At 44.4% G+C, this 21,175-nt stretch overlaps 1 protein-coding gene across 2 annotated transcripts in view; it reads right to left on the bottom strand.

Annotated features, from left to right (window-relative positions):
• The window catches only part of Lrr47 (Leucine-rich repeat 47), a 59,557-nt gene that overhangs the window by 1,743 nt on the left and 36,639 nt on the right, over window positions 1–21,175 (bottom strand). For both annotated transcript variants that reach the window (XM_037435594.2, XM_075878625.1), the window contains 2 exons: window positions 13,906–14,049; window positions 13,306–13,478 (listed from right to left, as the gene is read on the bottom strand). In XM_037435594.2, the coding sequence (XP_037291491.2) occupies window positions 13,306–13,478; window positions 13,906–14,049 (317 nt within the window). The remainder of the gene's footprint in view (window positions 1–13,305; window positions 13,479–13,905; window positions 14,050–21,175) is intronic.

The following is a 21,175-nucleotide window of genomic DNA, read 5'->3' as shown; positions in this document are numbered from 1 at the left end:
GACCCGTACGGGTCCCGAAACGTCTTGTTTTGTTTGACATTGGTCAGTGACCTGTTTTATTCAACAATGCCTTTACCTGACCAGACGGCATTCCGTCGAACTCTCGACTACGTATCTATAGTATGAAAACGCAAGAAAAACAATCCAGAAAAAGACCGGCATGCGGAATTGAACGTCCGACCTCTGAATTCTGAGTGCGAGGCATTAGCCACTGAGCCACGAAGGAGCACTTCTTTCCAACGTTCAAGCGGCAAGCTATTTATATCTACCACTTACCGCTGGCAATGGGCATCTCGGGGGGGGGGGGGGGGGGGAACTATCGTGTTTTAAGCATTACCAGCAAGATGGTTCAATAAGCGTGCGTTGCCAGATCGTCACGACCCGGTGGCATGCTCTCTCATCTCAAACATGTACTTTGCCCCACGGAGAGGGGCCGGGTGGACGATCACACGTGTGCCTAGGGCTTTCAGGAACGATTCTGTTGAAGTTACCGGGTGCACAAAGGTCACTGCACTCGTTGCACAATCTCCGCTTGTGAAGAGGGCACGCTTTTCAGGCACTATTTGCATTCCTCTATACCTGTGTCTACGTTTCACGCGTCATTTGTGCGTGAGAAACACGGGGCACGTTTCTATCTGTTTTCCATTCTTCGTGTGAGCTTCCAATTTGTTGCTATTGCGTTCACTGCTTCGCCTTTGCAGCAAAGCTGTTACTTTTATTTCATATTTACTACACTACACTTAAAGACCCCAAACAATTAACCTCCCTCTATACCTTCCTTGACTCCACTGTCTGTCCATTTCATGTGAAAATAGAGTGTAAATTGTAATTGGTTGAAATATCGATTCCTTATCAGTAGGTACCTTACATAACATTTCCAAATAACTACTTTACAGGTAAAAGTAGCATATAGCATGAATTTTAGAATACATCTATTCACTGCCATAGGATAACCAGGACCGATCATCACACGCCAACATATGTGCGTGCACATCCACACACGCACACAAGGGGCGGGGGCATTAAAAACTGAACCTGGAATAGTTCAACATGCAAACCCATAAAATGTCAAGACATTTTTATCTATAACATTTGGAATCACAGCATAAGGCAATAAACAATTGTATCGGGCCAGTTGGTAAGGATCCATCTTGCTAAGAAGCGCAGCCACTATTACACAGAACACACAACACAAGCGCTTAAGCGCTTGTGTTGTGTGTTCTGTGTAATAGTGGCTGCGCTTCCTAGCAAGACAGCATAAGAGTTTTAAAACTAGCTCTGACTCAACATTCCCAGAACATTGCCAACAAGGCTACATACACACTTTGATTCCATGAAGTCATTTCATCAAGCACACAGGGAGCCTTACTAAACCTCTTCTAATGGCACTTCGTGAATGGCATAGCCTGTTGATAGCAAAATATGCAAACTGAAAAAAGAGACTCAAGTTGCATGTCGGACAAAGGCATTTTTTGCAAGTGCACTATTTTTATTTATTTTTATGATAATGCATATACAGATATTCGGACCAACAGCCGGGGAAGGCTAGTATCCGGTCCAGTGTTGATATGTAATAAACATACAGGTCAGTGCAGTATTTTGCAGATTTATTTATTTATTTATTTATTTATCTTGAATACCTCAAAGGCCCCAGCTGGGGTATTACATGAGGGATGGGTATTAATTACAGAATCAAAAAAGTGATTCGAGGGCAATCTTGAGTTGATGCGGGTCGGAGTGGTGCACGGTAGTTGCAGACAGAGGATTCCAGTCCCATGCGGTTGTCACAAAAAAGGAGCGAAGAGTCACGGTGCTTTGGGCTGGTGGAGGATACACTGCACTCGAATGGTTTGTGCGGCTTGATGAGCAATGGACTGGCAGGATGGCTGGAACTTCGATGGGGCTTGTATACAATTACAAGCAGCCTCAAAAAGATATTGCTGGAGCTGAGCTGGTAACGTGCATAGCAATGCTGAATGATCATAGACTATCAAAGAGTTTAGTGGAAGCTGCCAATGGTACACTCAGCACAAAATACTCTGGAAACGTAAGCTCTGAGCTGAATGTACTATTGGATGCTGAAAATTTTTAGCATTCGAAATTTCAGTGTTATTTTTACTGACATCTATGACACCGATTTGGAACTACAGATTTGAAGAAAAAACACCCTTGTCCACCATATCAGTTGAGCTTCCACAGAAGTTGCAAGAGGAGGGGAGACTGAGGAAATAGTATTATGAGCACATTTGCATTTCACGTATAAAGTGCTGTCGGCAAACTTTGGTTGCACTAAATCGTGCGCATAAATGCAACTAGGCCTCTGCATTGCCTCATTCTTGATAAGACATCTATGAAACACCACATCAACTTAGCGAAAAAAAACTTTCACGTTGCTATTTGATAAGAATATGCTTAGGAATACTCCCCAACTGTTTTTTCTGCAGTTTCGCTTCAAACTATTAGAAAAAACACTCTAGGAATATTCAAAATATATTGAAAAAATTTTCTATTTTGTTTGAACTCACAGTTCAATATTTGAATTTGCTTTGCACCCAAAATTTATTCACACAGCTCCAATAAAAAGCAAAAATAAATATTGAATAATGATTCACAATCACATTTATAAACGTCATTAAAAGAAGTTGTAAAATTTCGAGTCACCAAGTGCAAAAAAAGCGAATTTCATTTATAGTGGGTCTGAAGCATAGAATAATTAGAATTGCAACCTAGGATTTTTGCATGGTATACATTGCTCATCTGTTTAATTAAGCTGTTTTTTATATTTATTTTTACAGCAAAGATCAGATATAATAAACTAATTTATGGTCCCAACGCTACTTCGTTATAACTAGGTTTGATTGATTGATTGATTGATATGTGGGGTTTAACGTCCCAAAACCGCCATATGATTATGAGAGGCGCTGGAGTGAAGGGCTTCAGAAATTTTTACCACCTGGGATTTTTTAACGTGCACCGAAATCTGAGCACATTGGCATACAGCATTTTCGCCTCCATTGAAAATGCAGCCACCGCAGCCGGGATTCGATGCCTCGACCTGCGCGTCAGCAGCTGAGTACTTTAGCTGCTAGACCACCATGGCGGGGCAATAACTAGACTTGACCGCAAGTGTTTGTCTCAAAATTAGGGCACAATCTGCCATTAGCATCAGTGCTAATGCCTAAGCAATAGAGGCCTCATTCTGAGCTAACAATGTGGGAAAAGCCTGTGTGAGTTATCCCTTCGTGATAGCAGAGCTCTTAATGCAAGAAAATAAAAAAAGGAGAGTGAGTATTAAGATTTTTCGTGAATAAAATACAAATAAGACAAAAACTTGTCTTTGAATAAAGAACCAGATATTGAATATGTATGTATATTTAAAAAGGTGCAAAAGAGAAATTAACACTATATTGCTCTTTTAAGATCACCAAAAGGTGTGTTTTGCAGCAATGAAGTTTAGCTTTGGCACAAGTTTCTAGGTTTGAACATCACTGTTAATTAAAATTTTTCCTTCTGGTGAACACAAAAAATTTCTGTGGTTTTTATTAAATGATATGCAGCTGTGAACTTTGATTCTAATGGCACGGTCGCGATCGCTGGAGCCTGCACTCTCGTGTGCAAAAGGAGTGCGAAAAAAGCATTTATTCTTGGAGCAGCCGCACTTTTTCTCTTACACCAGCATTTTGTAAAGTTACGAGATTTCAGATCCAAAAGAGTTAGCTTTCAGCCTTACTTTGTATTTTAATGGGGTCGTGACGTTGAAGAATGCAGCAGTCACCATTTTCTTGACTGAACTTTTTATATGGGTGAACCTGAGTCCAGAAAATGAAGCGTCACTCTACAAGCAGTACACGCTGTAGACTGATAGCAGGGAACATTGAGCATAAGCTGTCAATAATCTGCCAAGCACTGAATTGGTTGGCACGCCATCGAAGATTCAGGCGTTATCGCTGCCAGCCACGTAAGTGCCAGAACTCTAACATAGGCGATGCACGTGTAATCTCAAGGGAACATTACCTAGATGATTTCCAGTCATTCAGGTGAGGTTTGCACAAGGCAGCATTACACATATAATGTGGTGGTAACAAAAATAAAAAGAAAGGAGTGCATGCGGCATTACTGTATTTGTCGCAATTGCATTCAGCACTTCGGTGGGGAAACAGATTTTTATTTTTTCAGTTTTTATGTGGTTCGACGGTCTCCATTGAAGAGCACGTGCTGCTTTCAGCGGTTGCTCGGCAACGGTGCGGCAAGTTTTTTGCAACACCGCTGCCGTTTAACAGCTTCACTGTTAAAAGATTGACTCGCATAATGAGGTCTGCACACAAACGCCACCTTAAAGGGGCACTGATACAAAATTTCGTGGCCTAGATAGTCTGTCGGGTCGATTCCCAAGAACATTCGTATATCATCTGCAAAGTATCAACAGCGATATAGCTGGGAAAGTATTTTAAAAGAATTTTGAAGTTTGCGTAAGCCCTCCGCTCCATCGCACCAATGACACCATCGAATGGGAACCTGAGGTGACCCCCTACTTCCCCCACGTCACCGCGCTGCAGTCAACAAAACAAGTTATATGATGACGCCATAGCCGCCATTTTTTTCGCCGCGTTTGCTCCCGCAATCGATACTTTTTGGCGGCTGGTCGCGAGTGCATGGCCGTGGCACACGCTTAGAAAGATTTATGTTTGGCGACACTGCAGTACCATTTCCTATTCGAAAGGAATTCATGATGCGGACCGTGTGGAAGTGTATCATAGTTCCGTGTGGTGACGTGGTCAAGATCTGCACACACTAGATGGCGACAGTTGCACCCAGTTTTTAGAGCTCTCTGAAACCAAAATTGAAACTGCCCGTGTGTCGTGTCATGACTAACAGGCTCCAAGCAACACATTGCAGCAGAAAAACGCAATGGCAAAGTTTTTGTGTCAGTTTCCCTTTAACAAGGTTCGTGCATTTTGTTCATGTGGCGCAATATTCTTGCGTGGTGTCAAGTTCACGCATGCTACGAGCAGTAAGCATGAAATGAAATACGACGCGACCGAACTGCACGGATATAGTTGGGACTGCATCCTTTGTGTATCCAATGCATTTTGCTCAGTCGATGACAAGACTTGGCTAAATTTGGCATTACACGAGCAAATAGCCGTTTAGACGCAACTTGGCGCAGCAGGTCAGATTGGCATAGCACTTCCACCCCAGTCTATTCATAAAACACGAAAGTACAATGTGCAGTAACCAAGAGAGCTGCAGAATAAACCTTAAAACTGCTCCTGTTACATGTACATTCAGGAAATAAGACTGAAACGGAGTAGGTAGGTAATTTGTGCATTATGTCTATTTCTCACAGATTACAATGAAATATTGCCAATGGCTAGGAATGCAGTATAGTAACTATGCACTGAACAATTATATAGTCAGTGACTGCAAAGTGTTGCTCATTTGCAATTAAAAACAATGTTAAATTTACTCATTTAGATTGTATAGATAATCACAAAAGTGCGTGGTGCAAACTGAATTTTTTTCGTAAGAATCTAATTTTGGGAGGTGTTCATCGGCCTCCAAATGCACCTCCAAAATACTTAGAAGCACTCTACGATTACCTGCTACAAAATACAAATTCGTGTTCAAACATTTCTTTAAATGGGGATTTCAACTTGCCCAGCATTAATTGGCCCAATCTTTCACATGACGGCAAGGACTCTCGAAATGCTGAATCATTGTTGTTAACTGCATTTACTTTTTCTTTGAATCAATTGGTTTCTGATGCTACCATGATTAATAGCTCTGTACTAGACCTAGCGTTTGCTAGCAGCTCGCTCGAAGAGTGTCCGGTCGCTGTTAAAGAAGGTATCTCTGATCACAAGTTACTTTTTGTAGAGTGTCCAATTTCAAGCTTCCGACCCACTATTAAACCTTCTGACTCATTTTTCAGAGACAACAAGCATGCTCTCGATGATGCAGTACTTAATTACATGGAATCCTCATTTCCTTCTTTCAGCGATTTGATTGACGTCAAAGAATTGTGGTCACGTTTTAAAGCTATAGTATTACACTGTGAACGCAGCTATGTGCCATTAAAAAAGAAACGTATTAACAGAGAATACCCATGGATGAACCGTGATTTGATTCATATGAAGCGCAAAATCAAATGCTGTCGTAAACGTGGTGACGAGAAATGGCTACAAAGTCTAGTACACATTTTTCACGAAAAGATGCATGTAGCAAAAGACCAATTTTTTCGTCTACTCTGTCTTCCTTCATCACAGACCAACCCAAAAGATTCTGGCCTTACTTATCAAAAAATAAAGAAAGCATCACAGAGATAAAAACATCTTACGGAACTACTGATAATGCTGCTATCATTGCTCAAAGTTTCAACGCCTTTTTTCAGTCCATATTTAAGCGGACGGCCTCACATGTGCACTTGTCAGCTTCTACGCTCGTCAAATATATGCCTAAAGTATATTTAAGTAAAGAAGGCATTTTTAGCCTCTTGTGTAAATTAGACACAAAGAAATCTCTGGGTCCTGATGATATATCAAATGTTTTCTTTAGTAGATGTGCAATCTGGGTTTCAGAATATTTTTATAAGATATTGCCGCGCCCGAAACAAAGAACGAAGACGATGTGCGCGCCAACAGCTCGTGAAAAGGGGGACTGAAGAAGACGACGTGCTTTTGTTTTGCTCGCCTGCTCTTGGCTCCTGCATAAAAACACACGCCGTTGGTTCTCGGACTCAACGTCTCGGTGCACTGCTTACGTTGAACCGCGACACTGGTGGAGGTGCTGGCTTGCAAGCCTGCCGATGCTCAACACCCCATCTAGGAGCCGTTCATCAAGTCCCAACACGCAGCCACCTGATACGACACCAGTGCACTGCTTCAGTCGGCAATTGCTAGGCCTATCTCCTGAGCTGACCTCCTTCGACAAACATTCTACAAGGCATTACGTACCTCTACCAATGGCCCCCGCTAGCCAGCCACAGTTGGTCCAAGGGATACAAGGCAGCCTCGTTTCCAATCCAGCCTAAGTAACACTTCTTCAGCCGCTTGTGCCTGATCGCTTCAGTGGTGCCCAACATGAAGATGTTGAAGATTGGCTTGAGCATTACGAACGCGTTGCTGACATCAACCAGTGGAATGCTCAACAGAAGCACGCCCGCACGTACTTCACTCTCGATGACGGCGCTCACACGTGGCTTGAGAATCGAGAAGGCCGTATATCCACATGGGATGAGTTTCGTCAGCAGCTGATTGACACCTTTGCTACCGTCGACCGTCGAGAGCAGGCTCAGCAATTGCTCGAGTTAAGGCTTCAAAAACCTAACGAAACTGTGGCAATGTTTGCTAAAGACGTGACGCGCCTCTGTCGTCGGGCTGATCCCAACATGTCTCGGCCAGGATACGACGGTCGCCGTGCCAACGACGACTACATTGTTCGCCATGACGACCCTGGTTTTCGAGGACCTTCAACAACGTGGTCACCCTATCACGAGTCGCCTCCTAATCGCCAGCCCGATTCCGCCCACAGGTCACGCTCTCCATCCCCTGCTCAGACATCGTCACCGAATCGACATACTTTTGCTGACCTTCGGAGAACAAGGCCGCCCAGCCCTTACCGGGGAAACTAAAGGGGGCGACCTCTCGGGGTAAGGTCGAAGCCCGACCACAAGACGATAAAAAGTCCCCAGTACTGCCGCTACAGAACGACTCGACGAATGTTAACAACGACGAAATGGTGAGCGCCGACCTCAATGTAATTATTTACGGAGAGCAAGTGACGGCCTTAGTCGATATCGGGTGCTGATTTTTCCATAATAAGTCACAAGCTGGCTGATCATCTTAGAAAAGTAAAAACGCCATGGACAGGACCACATATAAGAACAGCGGGTGGTCAATTGCTGCTCCCTACTGAAAGATGCACAGCAAGAATCAGCATAGGAGATTCTTCTTTCATCATGACTTTCATTGTTCTCCCAGAGTGCTGTAAAGATAGGAATGAACTTTCTCAGGAAGCATGGCGCAATAATCAACATTCCGGACCGCGTGGTTTCATTTTACGAGAGTGCTCGTCTGACTGATCCTACATCACCAGAGCACAAATCCTTTCGTCTCAAAGACCACAATATAGTCGTGCCGCCTCGATCATGTATCCTCGTTTCAGTAGCATGTGACGTACCGTTCGACAGTGAAGGAGTCGCCGACCAACTCACCTCGCTGCTTTTCACACACGGGATTTCCGTAGCACGAGGAATAGTCAATGTCACCGACGGCCGAACGAACTTGCTGTTGACCAATTTCATCTCCGAGCGACGGCGCCTTCCAAAAGGCACAACGTTGGCACATTTCGACGAGATCGCAGATGTTTGTGACTGCTTTTCAGCACTCGAAGCAACACCTGCACAAGACCCACGTGACCTAGCACCTAACCTTGACGTCAGCCCTACTTTAACTCAGCAACAGCGGGAATACCTGCTTGTGCTGCTAGACGAGTTCCACGACTGTTTTGTGTCGACCTCAAAAATTGGCCGGACGTCCTTGACCAAGCACCGAATCATCATAGAGGACACGGCTAGACCAATCGATCAAAATCCGTACCGTGTGGCTTCAAAAGAACGAGAAGCGATAGAACAGCAGGTAACAAAAAAGCTTGAAGACGACGTCATTCAACCGTCGAAAAGCCCCTGGGCATCACCTGTTGTTCTAGTCAAGAAGAAGGATGGCAGCCTGCGTTTCTGTGTGGACTATCGAAAGCTAAACTAGATTACAAAAATAGATGTGTACCCGCTTCCGCGCATAGATGATTTGATCGACAGGCTTCGAAACGCACATTACTTATCTTCTATGGACTTAAAGAGCGGATATTGGCAAATTGAAGTTGACCCCAGGGATCGTGAAAAAACCGCTTTCGTGACGCCAGACAGACTGTACGAATTTAAGGTTTTACCATTTGGCTTGTGCTCCGCGCCTGCTACTTTCCAGCATCTCATGGATACCGTTCTCTCTGGGCTTAAATGGAGAACCTGCCTAGTATACCTTGACGACGTCATTGTGTTTTCTACAACGTTTGTTGAACACATTGAACGATTGCAAATGGTCTTGCAGGCCATACGAGCCGCAGGCCTGATGCTCAAGCCGGAGAAAATCACTTCTGCTTTGAGAAACTACAGTTTCTTGGCCATGTCGTCAGTTACGCAGGAGTTCGTCCAAACCCTGAAAAAGTTGCCGCCGTCGCACAGTTTCCAACACCATCAGATAAAAAGGCAGTGAGGAGTTTTCTGGGTCTCTGTGCATATTATCGGCGGTTTATTCCAGCTTTTTCGCGCATCGCGTCACCTTTAACTCGTCTCACGAGGGATGACGTTGCATTTGTTTGGGGGGACGAACAGGAAGATGCTTTCAATGACTTGCGGCAACGTCTACAGACGACCCCCGTGCTTGCCCATTTTTATGACACAGCCCCTACAGTGCTCCATACTGACGCCAGCAACGTTGGCCTCGGAGCTGTGCTTGTGCAGCGCCAGGACGATGAGGAAAGAGTGATCGCTTACGCAAGCAGAACTTTGTCACGCACAGAAGCAAATTACTCGACCACTGAAAAGGAATGCCTCGCCGTGGTGTGGGCAGTTATGAAATTTCGCCCATACCTGTACGGCCGCCCATTCAAGGTTATCAGTGACCACCATTCGTTGTGTTGGTCAACAAGTCTGAAAGATCCTTCCGGGCGATTGGCACGCTGGAGCCTTAGACTACAGGAGTTTGATATAACAATGGTGTATAAGTCGGGAAAACGACACACGGACACCGACTGCCTATCTCGATCACCAATAGAGTCGGCTGCTGCTTTTGATGAAGAGACAGCGTTCATCGGAATCCTCGACACGTCATCCATCGCAGATCACCAGCATGACGAGCCTGAGCTACTTGGCTTGATTAATTATTTAGAAGGACGAAGCCAGAATGCACCCAAAGCCTTTACAAGAGGACTATCGTCGTTCTGTCTGCGAAACAATGTCCTTTACAAAATGAACTTCTCGTCAGACCGGTCCACCTACCTCCTTGTCGTCCCTACCACTCTTCGTTCTGAGGTGTTGCAAGCGTGCCACAACGAGGTAACATCTGGACATTTAGGCTACACGCGCACACTGAGCAGAGTTCGAGGGAGATATTACTGGCCTAGACTCACCACTGCCGTGAAGCATCATGTTCGAACCTGCCTCGATTGCCAGCGGCGCAAGTCACCTCCAACGAAACGAGCCGGTTTGCTACACCCTGTCCAGATCCCGACAACGCCATTTGACCAGATCGGAATGGACCTTTTGGGCCCACTTCCCACCTCTAGTGTTGGTAACCGCTGGGTTATAGTGGCGACCGACTACCTTACTCGCTACGCCGAGACAAAAGCTATCCAAAGAGGCACAGCAGAGGAGGTAGCCCGGTTCTTCGTAGAGAACATTGTGCTGAGACACGGTGCGCCATGAATCGTTATAACAGATCGCGGAACCGCATTCACGGCCGCGCTTTTAGATCTTGTGTTGATGCTCAGCGGTACTATTCATCGCAAGTCGACAGCTTACCACCCACAAACCAACAGGTTGACCGAGCGACTAAACAAAACTCTGGAAGACATGCTTTCAATGTATGTGGACATCGAACACAAAAACTGGGACGAGATTCTCCCTTACATAACGTTCGCATACAATACTGCGAAACAAGAAACCAGTCGAATGACCCCATTCAGCCTTGTTCACGGACGAGAAGTAAGAACGATGTTAGACGCGATGCTGCCACACGAATGCGATGACAACGAAACGACTGCTGACGCGTTTACTCAACGCGCAGAGGAAGCGAGGCAGCTCACATGTCTGCCAATATACCAACAGCAAGAATACGACGCAGGCCGCTATAACCAACGTCATACACCTGTAACGTACAAAACCGGGGACAGGGTATGGGTGTGGACGCCTGTACGAAGACGGGGACTATCCGAAAAATTGCTCAGAAGGTAATTCGGACCTCATCGAGTGCTGCGACGACTAAGTGACGTTACCTATGAAGTCGTCCCAGATAGCCCAAACTGTTCAAGGCGTCGCCAGCACCGACCTGAGCTTGTGCACGTAGTGCGCATTAAGCCATACGTCAGCGAGTAACTCTGCCAGGCTCCATCGCTTCTACAAAGTGACTTCATGGGCGAATTACTGTCTCAGCTATAGCATCGCGGCGATGCTCTTTTAAGGGAAGGCAAATGCCGCGCCCGAAACAAAGAACGAAGACGATGTGCGCGCCAACAGCTCGTGAAAAGGGGGACTGAAGAAGACGACGTGCTTTTGTTTTGCTCGCCTGCTCTTGGCTTCTGCATAAAAACACACGCCGTTGGTTCTCGGACTCAACGTCTCGGTGCACTGCTTACGTTGAACCGCGACAATATATGTAACTTCCTTAGAAACTTGTGTAATATCCGATTACTGGCGCTTTGGGAGAATAGTCCCAATTCATAAATATGACTCACCATTTCCTTACATCTTTAGGCCATTTCCTTAGGCCAATTTTCCTTACATCCACAGCTTGTAAGCTACTAGAACACATAATATTTAAGGCGATTATGACACATCTGGAAGACAATAAACTGCTTCATGACAACAAACACGGATTCAGGTCTGGCCTATCCTATTCAGCTCAATTACCCGAATTCACTCATGACTTTGCAAATTCACTAAACTTTAAGGGCCAGATCGATGCAGTGTTTTTAGATTTTTCTAAAGCGTTTGATGTAGTACCACACGATGATTTAATTACGAAACTGTCAGCTATTGGTGTTGATCAGAACATTGTCCGTTGGGTTGCATGCTATTTGTCATCACGGAAACAATATGTGATGGTCAATGACGGCATTTCTGACTCATTAGATGTACACTCATGAGTGCCACAAGGATACGTGCTTGCACCATCATTGTTTTTAGTGTACATAAATGATATTTATTTCTCAGTTCAATCACCTGTGAAAATCCGACTTTTTGCGGACGATTGTGTTATCTATGCCGACATTGTTCAGCATTCTGATCAAGCCAGACTCAATGATGCATTGCAATCCATCTGCGCCTGGTGTGATAAGTGGGGCTTGAAGCTCAACGCATCAAAAACGGCATCCATCACAGTTACGAACAAACAAAACCCATTAGCATTCCAATATACCATTAATAACGCTTATGTTAAAAAGGCGAGCGCCACTACGAGTTATGCAGTCGGCACCGATGTTTTCAAGTGTTAGAGGGCCCCTTTAAAATACGAATTGACCACCATGGCCTGACATGAGTCACTCCTTACGATTTTTCTGCATTTATGCCACATGCCACTGAGTAGCATGCCAGAATAATACTGTATACAGCTTGATTTTCATTTCGCTTATGCTCACTGGATGATCCCATGGTTCAATTTCATTCTTTTTAGTTTGCTAACTCCATTTTGGAGGAAGTTTGGAGCAGCATTTCTCTTTTGGACCAGTTTGTAGCAATTGGAGCAGCACTTCCATCACTGGATCATGTTTAACCTTTGTGCGAAAAATTGTGGGTATGGTGCATGCTGAACAATTGTCAAAGAACGATTTGCAGATAATATATGAGGCTTTGTGGAGTCCTGATTGGGAACTTATTTTAATTACGTTTTTACCGTAGTAGGTTTAAAATGGGTATGGATTAAAAACGTTTTATTGCATGAGTAAGAATACATAACACTCGAACTCATTGCTCATTAAAGTATTGAAATTTGTTCAAGTATTTGCTTCTTTAACCGCATATTTGGCTGCAGCAGAATATGAAGGCTAAAATGAAGACTAAAAAATGAAGACTAAAAAGAGGCTTTATTTAAATACAGAAACTGTGACACAGAAGCCAAATACTGCAACCATTTTATCATATACACATGTCTCGGGAGCATGACAACATCCTTAGGATTTTCTCGCATGCAAGCTGGCATGGTGAGACAGTCAATGTGTTCACATTCTGCCAAGAACACATGGGCCCCAACAGAGCAAAGCCACATATGTGTCTCTGCTGCAGCGATTTGCATAATGCTCAGCCAGTTGGTAGCATGGCTTACAGACAGTTTACTATCAAAACTTATCATTATGCTTCAGCCTTTCAGGTTACTTACCAATAAAACACCCCTAACTTTTTTTTTTTTCATAAGAAGCTGCACAGATATACTCATGCAACTTCCATAAGCCCCCTGTACAACCATGTGCTAAATAAAATAAAATAAAAGAGACAATGAAAGATGAAGAAGTAAGTCTGGAGTAAAGGAAACCCACCTTCCATACCCGCTAGCAGCAGCAGCTTGTGCAGCCAATTGAAGCAACTGCAGTGGTCCTTGGTTAGTGTTAGCATCTGAGGACACCAGAGGCTCCCCCAAGGCACCATTCATAGGGTTGTCACAAATGGAAATAGAACTCAATGTTCCCATCAGCAGACTGGCTGGCAGCAACTGCAGCCACAAAGTAAACACCCTTAGTATTTCATGGCACAGTTAATCCCCATACTCATGCATGGTGATTAACTGCTCATGCATATTTTCATGTTGAAGCAGAACCCGCAGTTTCACTTTGAAGAATGTTAACAGGAACACAATTTTAAGAGCCCTGGATATTTTTGTTGGTTAACATGTAAACATGAAAAGAAGGAAAATTTAAGGAGTGAGCTATGAGTAACTGTGGTGCCAATAGTCAAGTTTACATGTGCATAACATGACTCGCCAGATGTATATCACCCCATGCTCAAAGACAGAAAAATGACAAAAAGAGACTCAAAGCCCACCAATATGGTTAGTGGGCATTGAGCTTCACATAATTGCTGAAAGTTTCCCTATGGGCATGCCGAGCTCAAAGAGTGATTGCATCACAGAGAGCACTTACATTGAGTGCATTACTTGTCACGTCGAGATCAGAGAGGCAGGGCATAAACCCCAGACCATGTGGAAGCTTTTGAAGGTGATTGCTTCTTGCTACCAGAGTTAATAGTTTTCGTGCACAACACACAGTGTCAGGCAGTACGGTAAGCTGTAGAGAGAGAGAGGGAGAAAAATAAAGAGACCAGCTTAATGTAAACATTTTCAAATTTATGTGTAACACAATCATAAGCCACAAAGTATAATGCATATTATGTTATTTAACTTTTAAAATCACACTTATATAAATCAAGACATCTTTACCTCTCGACAGCTCTATTGCTCAGCACAACACAATTAATACAAAGTGTACTGTAGAAACTAATATTTTCCTTTTCCTTTAGCTAATAATAGCTACTTCACTCGTAAATTTTATACCATCTCATATGCTTTACATGGTTTCATTATTTGTTCACTTCACTTCTTATGGTTCTGACAAACAAAAATCAGGCCATTTGATCAGGTCTTCTAGTTCATTGTATCTGATATTTGTTGCATCTGTGACTGTCGTTTCGACGTGCAACTATACTGTAATGCAGACATCGTGGCACCATTGATGCATGTACGAACATGCAAGAGAAACACCCCATTTCTCAGCAAAATGTGACACTGACTTTCTAGAAAAAAACGCTCCGAGTTTCTTAGCACTTTGTGTAACACGGAAGGCTACGTTTAGTGTGTATTGTTATGTTGATCTACAGAAGGTATAACTCCACTGGGCATATAGCTGTTGTTACTATGAAAATCATATATTTTGCTTCTGTGTTACTGTAGTCTGCCATTTGGCTTATTTATGTGCCATTTCATTTCTTCAGGTGGCCGATGTGAGATGATTCTATGTGACCATCTTAGGCTCAAAGATGCCACTTAAAAAAAAAATTTTAATTCGTAGCTTTGGGCACTGAAACTTTTGCAGTAACAATTTTTCATACCAATTTCAAATATGTAATAAGTTTTATAGGAAGTTGCATAGTTTATGTTTTGTACCATGACAATGTATAAAATGCCATTACATTAAAAAGAGAAAAATAGCAAATATTAGCGTGTAGTGAAAAAAATGAAATGCCAGAGATTAAGGGAGGTATGAGCCTTAAATGTAGCCATGCTGTTGATCACTGTTTTCATAGTAGAAATATTATAAAAAAATTGGTGGCCACATACTTATGTGGTACATAAACATTCGTGCCTGACTAGATACCTGTTCTGAAAGTATGCTCATGTAAATTTGCTTGTCGTAATCTAGTACAAAATGTTTGGTGCTTGAAAATGCATTGAATAGCTAACACTTATTATTTTCAAAGCAATTTCTTGTACAGTTCAAACAGGCAAGCCTTGTAGAAGTATTTTTAAAAGTTAAACAACCACTGTTAAGAAACCAAAATGTGCATTCAAATACACTGGAATTACATTTTCTGAACGTAATAATAATTGCTAGGTTTTTTTTTACATGTCAAAACCATATGATTATGAAGCACGCTGTAGTGAATGACAAAAATTTCGACCACCTGGGGTTAATGTGCACCTAAACTTAAATGCACCGGCCTGCAGCATATCACCCACATTGAAACGTGACTGCCATGGCTGGAATTGAACCCGTGTCCTTCTGGTAGGTAGCTGAACACCATAACCACTGAACCACTGAGGCAGCTACTGGGTGATTTCACAAGACAACGGACATGCATGTTCAGTCTATATTTTTGTTTTGTCTGGGTTTTTTATGTTATGTGGGCACATTCAATGTGCACAGAACCAGAAATTTCATTTCTGAAAAATGCTCCCTGCAGAGCAGAAAAATATTTGAAGGTGGCAGCTCGGGCTTTCCTTTTTTGCTCACCACAATATCATTGGATTTCATGGTCAAATTCAGAGAGAACTATAAATGTTGGGTCGAAAATCTTTCCTGCTGATATTCTTAATGCCGTCCTCAAAAAAGAAAGATGGCAAGCATGACCCAAAATAAAAAGGTTTGCTAAGTTTGATGCTTCTTGGCACATCTGCTATTTCACACAGAAACTTCAAAACTATGTCATTTACAGAGAAGAGTCTTTGCAATATTTCTGCAAAAGATCGTTTTCCTACAAGCAGCATAAAGAAAAAAAACAATAGTGAGTTTTTTCGAAAGAGCCCATTTAAAAAAAAAGAAAAAGAAAGAAGAAAAAAACGTTGGTCTCAACTCTGATGAAACCTTTTTATCGAAGAGTGCTTATGTCAGTCAATACACGAATTTAATGTCATATGTCCTTATTTGCTTTTTTTAAGGTGATATAACAGGGGAAAATAGCCCTTGCTGTGTATTCTCAGTTCAGTGCCTTTGATGGTTGTTATCAGGTTGTATTATACATGAACTCAGTATTTTGCTGCAGCAAAACTTCATGTCGGTGGCCTGTCTTCAGAAAAAATGCATTCTCACATATTAATGTGTCTAGCCTGTGCAGAGGTGGGCTTCTTCTACTCTCTAATGGGCTAACGCGTAAACAGCCAACAATTTCACCTATAAGCATCGGAAGAAAGCTGGATGCACTAGTTCAAAGTATCAATCGCTTCTCCTTCCCGAGGAAATGCCTGGTCTACGTCATTGCGGTCTTCAGATGTCGACAGGTTTTCCTTGAGATGTGTAAAGCAATGCCGATATACCTCTATCGCAAAATCTGCAGTTTGCAGCCTACAACCTTAACTTACCCCGCCATTATTCACTAATCAGGAGCATGCAAGACACCGTGAGCACATGTTTTAGGCAACTTTGCCAAAACTCGCCTTGTACATGAAACAAAGCATCTGCATGAAGCGACAGGTCAGCTTGATTTGTATATAAATGCCACCATTAACAGGCACGATGCTATTGAGGTGCTTTCTCACTGCCTGCTTCTCTTCCATTAAGTGCTTTGGACGCTCTTACCATCTTGCCTATTTGGCGCACAGTGCACCTAAATGACATTTATAAAAAGTTATCTCAACCATTTCTGAGCCGCTTATTTCACTTCCCGCAATCACATGTCTTCGGTGTCACAGAAAACGTGTTGTATCCTCTCGACCTTTACCTGAGCGTTTCAGAGACCATAGAACATGTGGTTGCGGCATGTTGAAGCCACAAGTGGGCGAAGCTTTTGTTAAAGTACTTTCACCCGTCCTAAATCGTAGGAATTAGTGATGGTGCCAGACATTTGTTATCTTTAATTTTGTCCACGAGTGTGGCCTACACACTATAATTATCACTATACAAAGTATTTACACTACTGGAGCCTTGGTCATCAAACGTGAAAACTTTAGCAATTCTCGAAATTCATTGATGACAGCAGCATAAAAGCGAGAGTACGAGTGTGACACTGTTAAGTATAAACGTTTTAACTTGGTCTAGCTGTTCACTGTACGTGATGATCGCGGCCCATAGCTAGGTCAGAGTATTGCGTGCCGATTATTTACGCGTTTCCAAAAAGAAGATTGCCAAAGAAAACATTTTTATTGCATAAATGTCTTTCATTACTGTTTTTGTTGTTGTCCACTGTCAGAGACCACTGCCATTGGCTGAGAATATTCACTACAGAGGTCTGCTAGCATTGCTTTACGTGTCTCAACGAAAATCTGTCTACATATGAGAACCGTGATGAGGTAGACCAGACAATTATTCAGGAGGGAGAAGCACCTGATTTTTCAAACACGTGCATCAATCAACCTTTCTCCTGATGCTTGTAGGCAAAATTGTAGGCTGCTAACAGTGTACAGGCGTGAGCATAAGTGAGCAGACCACAGGATCGCGTGGCTGATGGCATCGATGCGCTATTTGGCGACAAGAAGCCTGCTGCGGTGCGCATGCGTGTCCCGTCGTATCAGTTGGCCTCTCACGTCACTATACGCACTCATAGCCAAAACGACAAATGGGTGTCGCTTTCCTTGCTCCAATAAATTTTGCCATTGTTGTTCTTTTCTTTCTACGTAGCGGCTGCAATAGCGCCGGTTCCAGCGCCGGGCTCGCATCGTGATTTATACCGCTTTATTGGCATAACTAAGCGTAGCCAGCCTCCCAAAACGTGATGAAGCTGGAAGCCGCAAAAAACAGAGAGACTCATGTGCACTTTGTAACGGTTTATTGATGGAACGCCACTTTTTTCTTCTCTTTTGGCAGCTCCGACCAAGAACACGTCGTACGCGCACTGCGCCGCATCATTCTATTCAGTTTTTATCACACTTCTACGGCCGCCTTGCTTGCGTGCGCCTACAAGAGGTAAAGACACTGCACAGGACATCGGACTTGCTGACCGTCCGACAGTGGTATGAGGAAGGAACGTGCAGTACCGTCTTTACCCGGGAATGCCACAATGACACGACCCGTCTTCGACGTGGGAGGCAGCACATTTCAATTTATCCAGACAAGGTCACCTGGCTTTGCACTATAAGACGGCATAGGTCTTCTGCATAGCGAGCACGCAGAAACAAAAGATATTCTTTCTTTCGCCGCTTCCACAAATTCCGCAGTAGATGTGCCCGATTTTTCGAATGTCGGAAGCAGCGACACTTGGAGCAAGATATTTACGTCCTCTGGGAGGACTGTCGACTAACAAGTGGGACAGTGTCTGAGCGTCTGTTGATATGACCTCTGAGTACGTGAGTGGACGACCTTTAACTGATGCTTCGACTTCCGCCAGCATGCTGAGCTGAATTGCACCATACAGCAGTCGTTTGTGCGCTGCGTAAACCAAAAGATGGGTGAACTGGTGAAAAGCAGGAAGCAAGACCGGATGCTGCTTTTCCTCGTTGTCATGAAACTGCTGAAGTCTACCTGCTACACGAAGTATTGGGCGACTGTTGAGAAATGGTTCTAAAGTCAGTATTCTGGATGGCTTGGAATCTCGTAGTCCTTTTTCGAAGGCTATAATTTTGCTTGCGCATGTCATGTGTTCGACGAACTTCAACCAATACATCTGTAACGCTCTGGTTCTTTGTTTCACACAACGCGCAGGTTCCATTTGGGAGCTCAGAGGAGCCACCTCAGGACACTTCCCGAAAGACAAGTCCGTTTGACGCAAACATTTAATGGCAACAGCTTCGAACCACTTAACCCAAAATATAATGAGTCCCACCTCTTGCATACAGTCACCAAGAAATACAGAAGCTGCACACTAGTCTCTAAACAAAAGGTCCCAAGCACGCAGTTCCTATACACAGAGTGCGTCGCGAAACGTTAAAGGAGCGACATTTATCCCACGTCGTTGCGCAGGAGCCTGGGCATGAAGCACGGGGCTAATGTCGTCTCCCAGTTGGCGTCGGCGTCGAACAGCCACACGAACTGCAGGAGAAGCAGCTTTCCTAGGCTGCCGATGGACGTTGCACATATGTGACGCCGCAGATCGACAGCTCAGACCTGTCCACGTGCACAGGAACTTCAGCGCACCCAGGTAGTCCTGGAGCCCCTCAGGTCACTGGACGATGGAGGCAGCAGCCTTGGCTCGGGCCCGAAACCCGACCGCCCTGATGCGTGGTTCGTCGTCCTCCAGCCACCGCTGCGACTCCTCTTCTTCTTCTCTACCTTGCGCGTGCCTCGAATAAAGCAGCGTCTGCGTCGAATTGGCGCTTTAGTCGTTTCTTATTATTGATTAACATTCGTGCCATCTTCTTCCTTGCCTATTTCGAACTTGGTTCAAGGCGTGCACTTCGAATTCCACTCGCCCCGTTTCAAGTTCCACACACTCCAACCACTTTCGATTCCACGCACTCCGTCATAACATCTCTGCCTTATTTAACTCTGAACCCTTCAGTGGTCCTGTTAGAGGCAGCTCCTTTGACAAGGCGTTATGGTAGAGTCTCTTGATCCAAGTGGGGCGTAAAGGCTCACAGGGGTGCGCAGAGGGCATCACCACGGTGGTGGGGCAGATTGATGTCACTTCCCTAGTCAGCCTATAAATAACATCTGTTGAGAAAATGGACGAATTCTTTGAAGGCCTTTGAGAATGATTCAGCGACAACGAAGGACCGGTACACCACAGTGGTTTGCGCATCAATGCAATGGTGGCTTTCGGAGGGCCGGTGATATCTCTCGCACCAAGTCGCCACGTCTCCGTCGGGTCAGCCATACATGACGTGGCTTGGCTATGGCGCTCACACGAAAGGAATAGAGACGATGAGCTGTTCTCAAGATGCAAGCCGTTAGCAGTGTCTACTTGGTAGATGCCTTGCACAAGCCAACCAAAGATTGTCGCAACGGCGCATAGGTACTTACTCAGGCGTTCGATTCTCCCAGTCACTGTATGCCAATAGTTGTCCGATCCGATGATGACGCTGATGATTTGAGTTACTCGATCTCCGAGTCGCGGTTCATCAGCCACAAGCATCTTGCGTTCGTGCAACTGCATCAGAAGATCTTGCCCGATTGCTGGCGTGTTCATTGTACATACTTCTGGCACCTCCAGAGCATCCATCGTGATTTCGTGTGGATCGAAGTGACTCTGCAGCTTGAGTTGCACGGTGTGGTATCGGTAGTTACGGAAACGTTTGGAACTGCCAAACGCTAGCAGATACAAGCTTTCTGTGCTGACGGAAGGTAGACTAAGTCTCGTGAACCAGTCATGCCGTATAAATGTCCTTTGGCTGCTAGAGTCAAGCAGTATACGAACCAGCACAGAATCGTGTCTTCCCGACGCCCATACTGTGGCCGTTTGCATGAAAACCGCTGGCAATGGTGGCACAGAAATGCTTGCGGTTGCACTGGTGATCACTGGCATGCCGACGGTTTTGGTTTTGTCGCTGCTGTCGGCATCCGTGCAGTTTGCCGGTTTCCATATCTTGCAAAGAATGGCAAGATGATGCTTCGCGCAGTGCTTGCGCTTAAGCCACCCTGCGTTCTAGCACTGTCATGCGACGTTGTCCTTTTCTGGCACACATAATGCAGCAGGTTTTCTCGATTAGCTGCATCCGAATCTCATCAGCTGTTATGTTAGTCTGACAGTCATTTATGATGTGCTCAAGGTGTCTGCATAGTACGCAGCAGGCATGGCCGTTCGTTGCAGTTCCTGCGGCCACTGCTCATGCTGATGATACCGCCGGCTGAAAGTGAGGATCACTTCTCTGGTGTCCCACGGAGCTGGGTTTTTGTGGGCACTTCGAACGGGAGCTCTTTTCTTTGCTCTCGATTTGAATTCGAAAAAACAGCATCACGTCGCGCACCTCCTCTTGACGTCACTTTGGAGTAGCCCCGTCATTCGCCTCGGCCTCGTTCATGCGTTGCCGGTACAGAACAGCAATGTTTT

The sequence above is a fragment of the Rhipicephalus microplus genome, chromosome X (assembly GCF_043290135.1).
Source record: "Rhipicephalus microplus isolate Deutch F79 chromosome X, USDA_Rmic, whole genome shotgun sequence".
In the NCBI taxonomy this organism is placed as follows: Eukaryota; Metazoa; Arthropoda; class Arachnida; order Ixodida; family Ixodidae; genus Rhipicephalus; species Rhipicephalus microplus.
The sequence above is the reverse complement of the archived record's forward strand: the minus strand, read 5'-3'. Positions and strand labels throughout refer to the sequence as shown.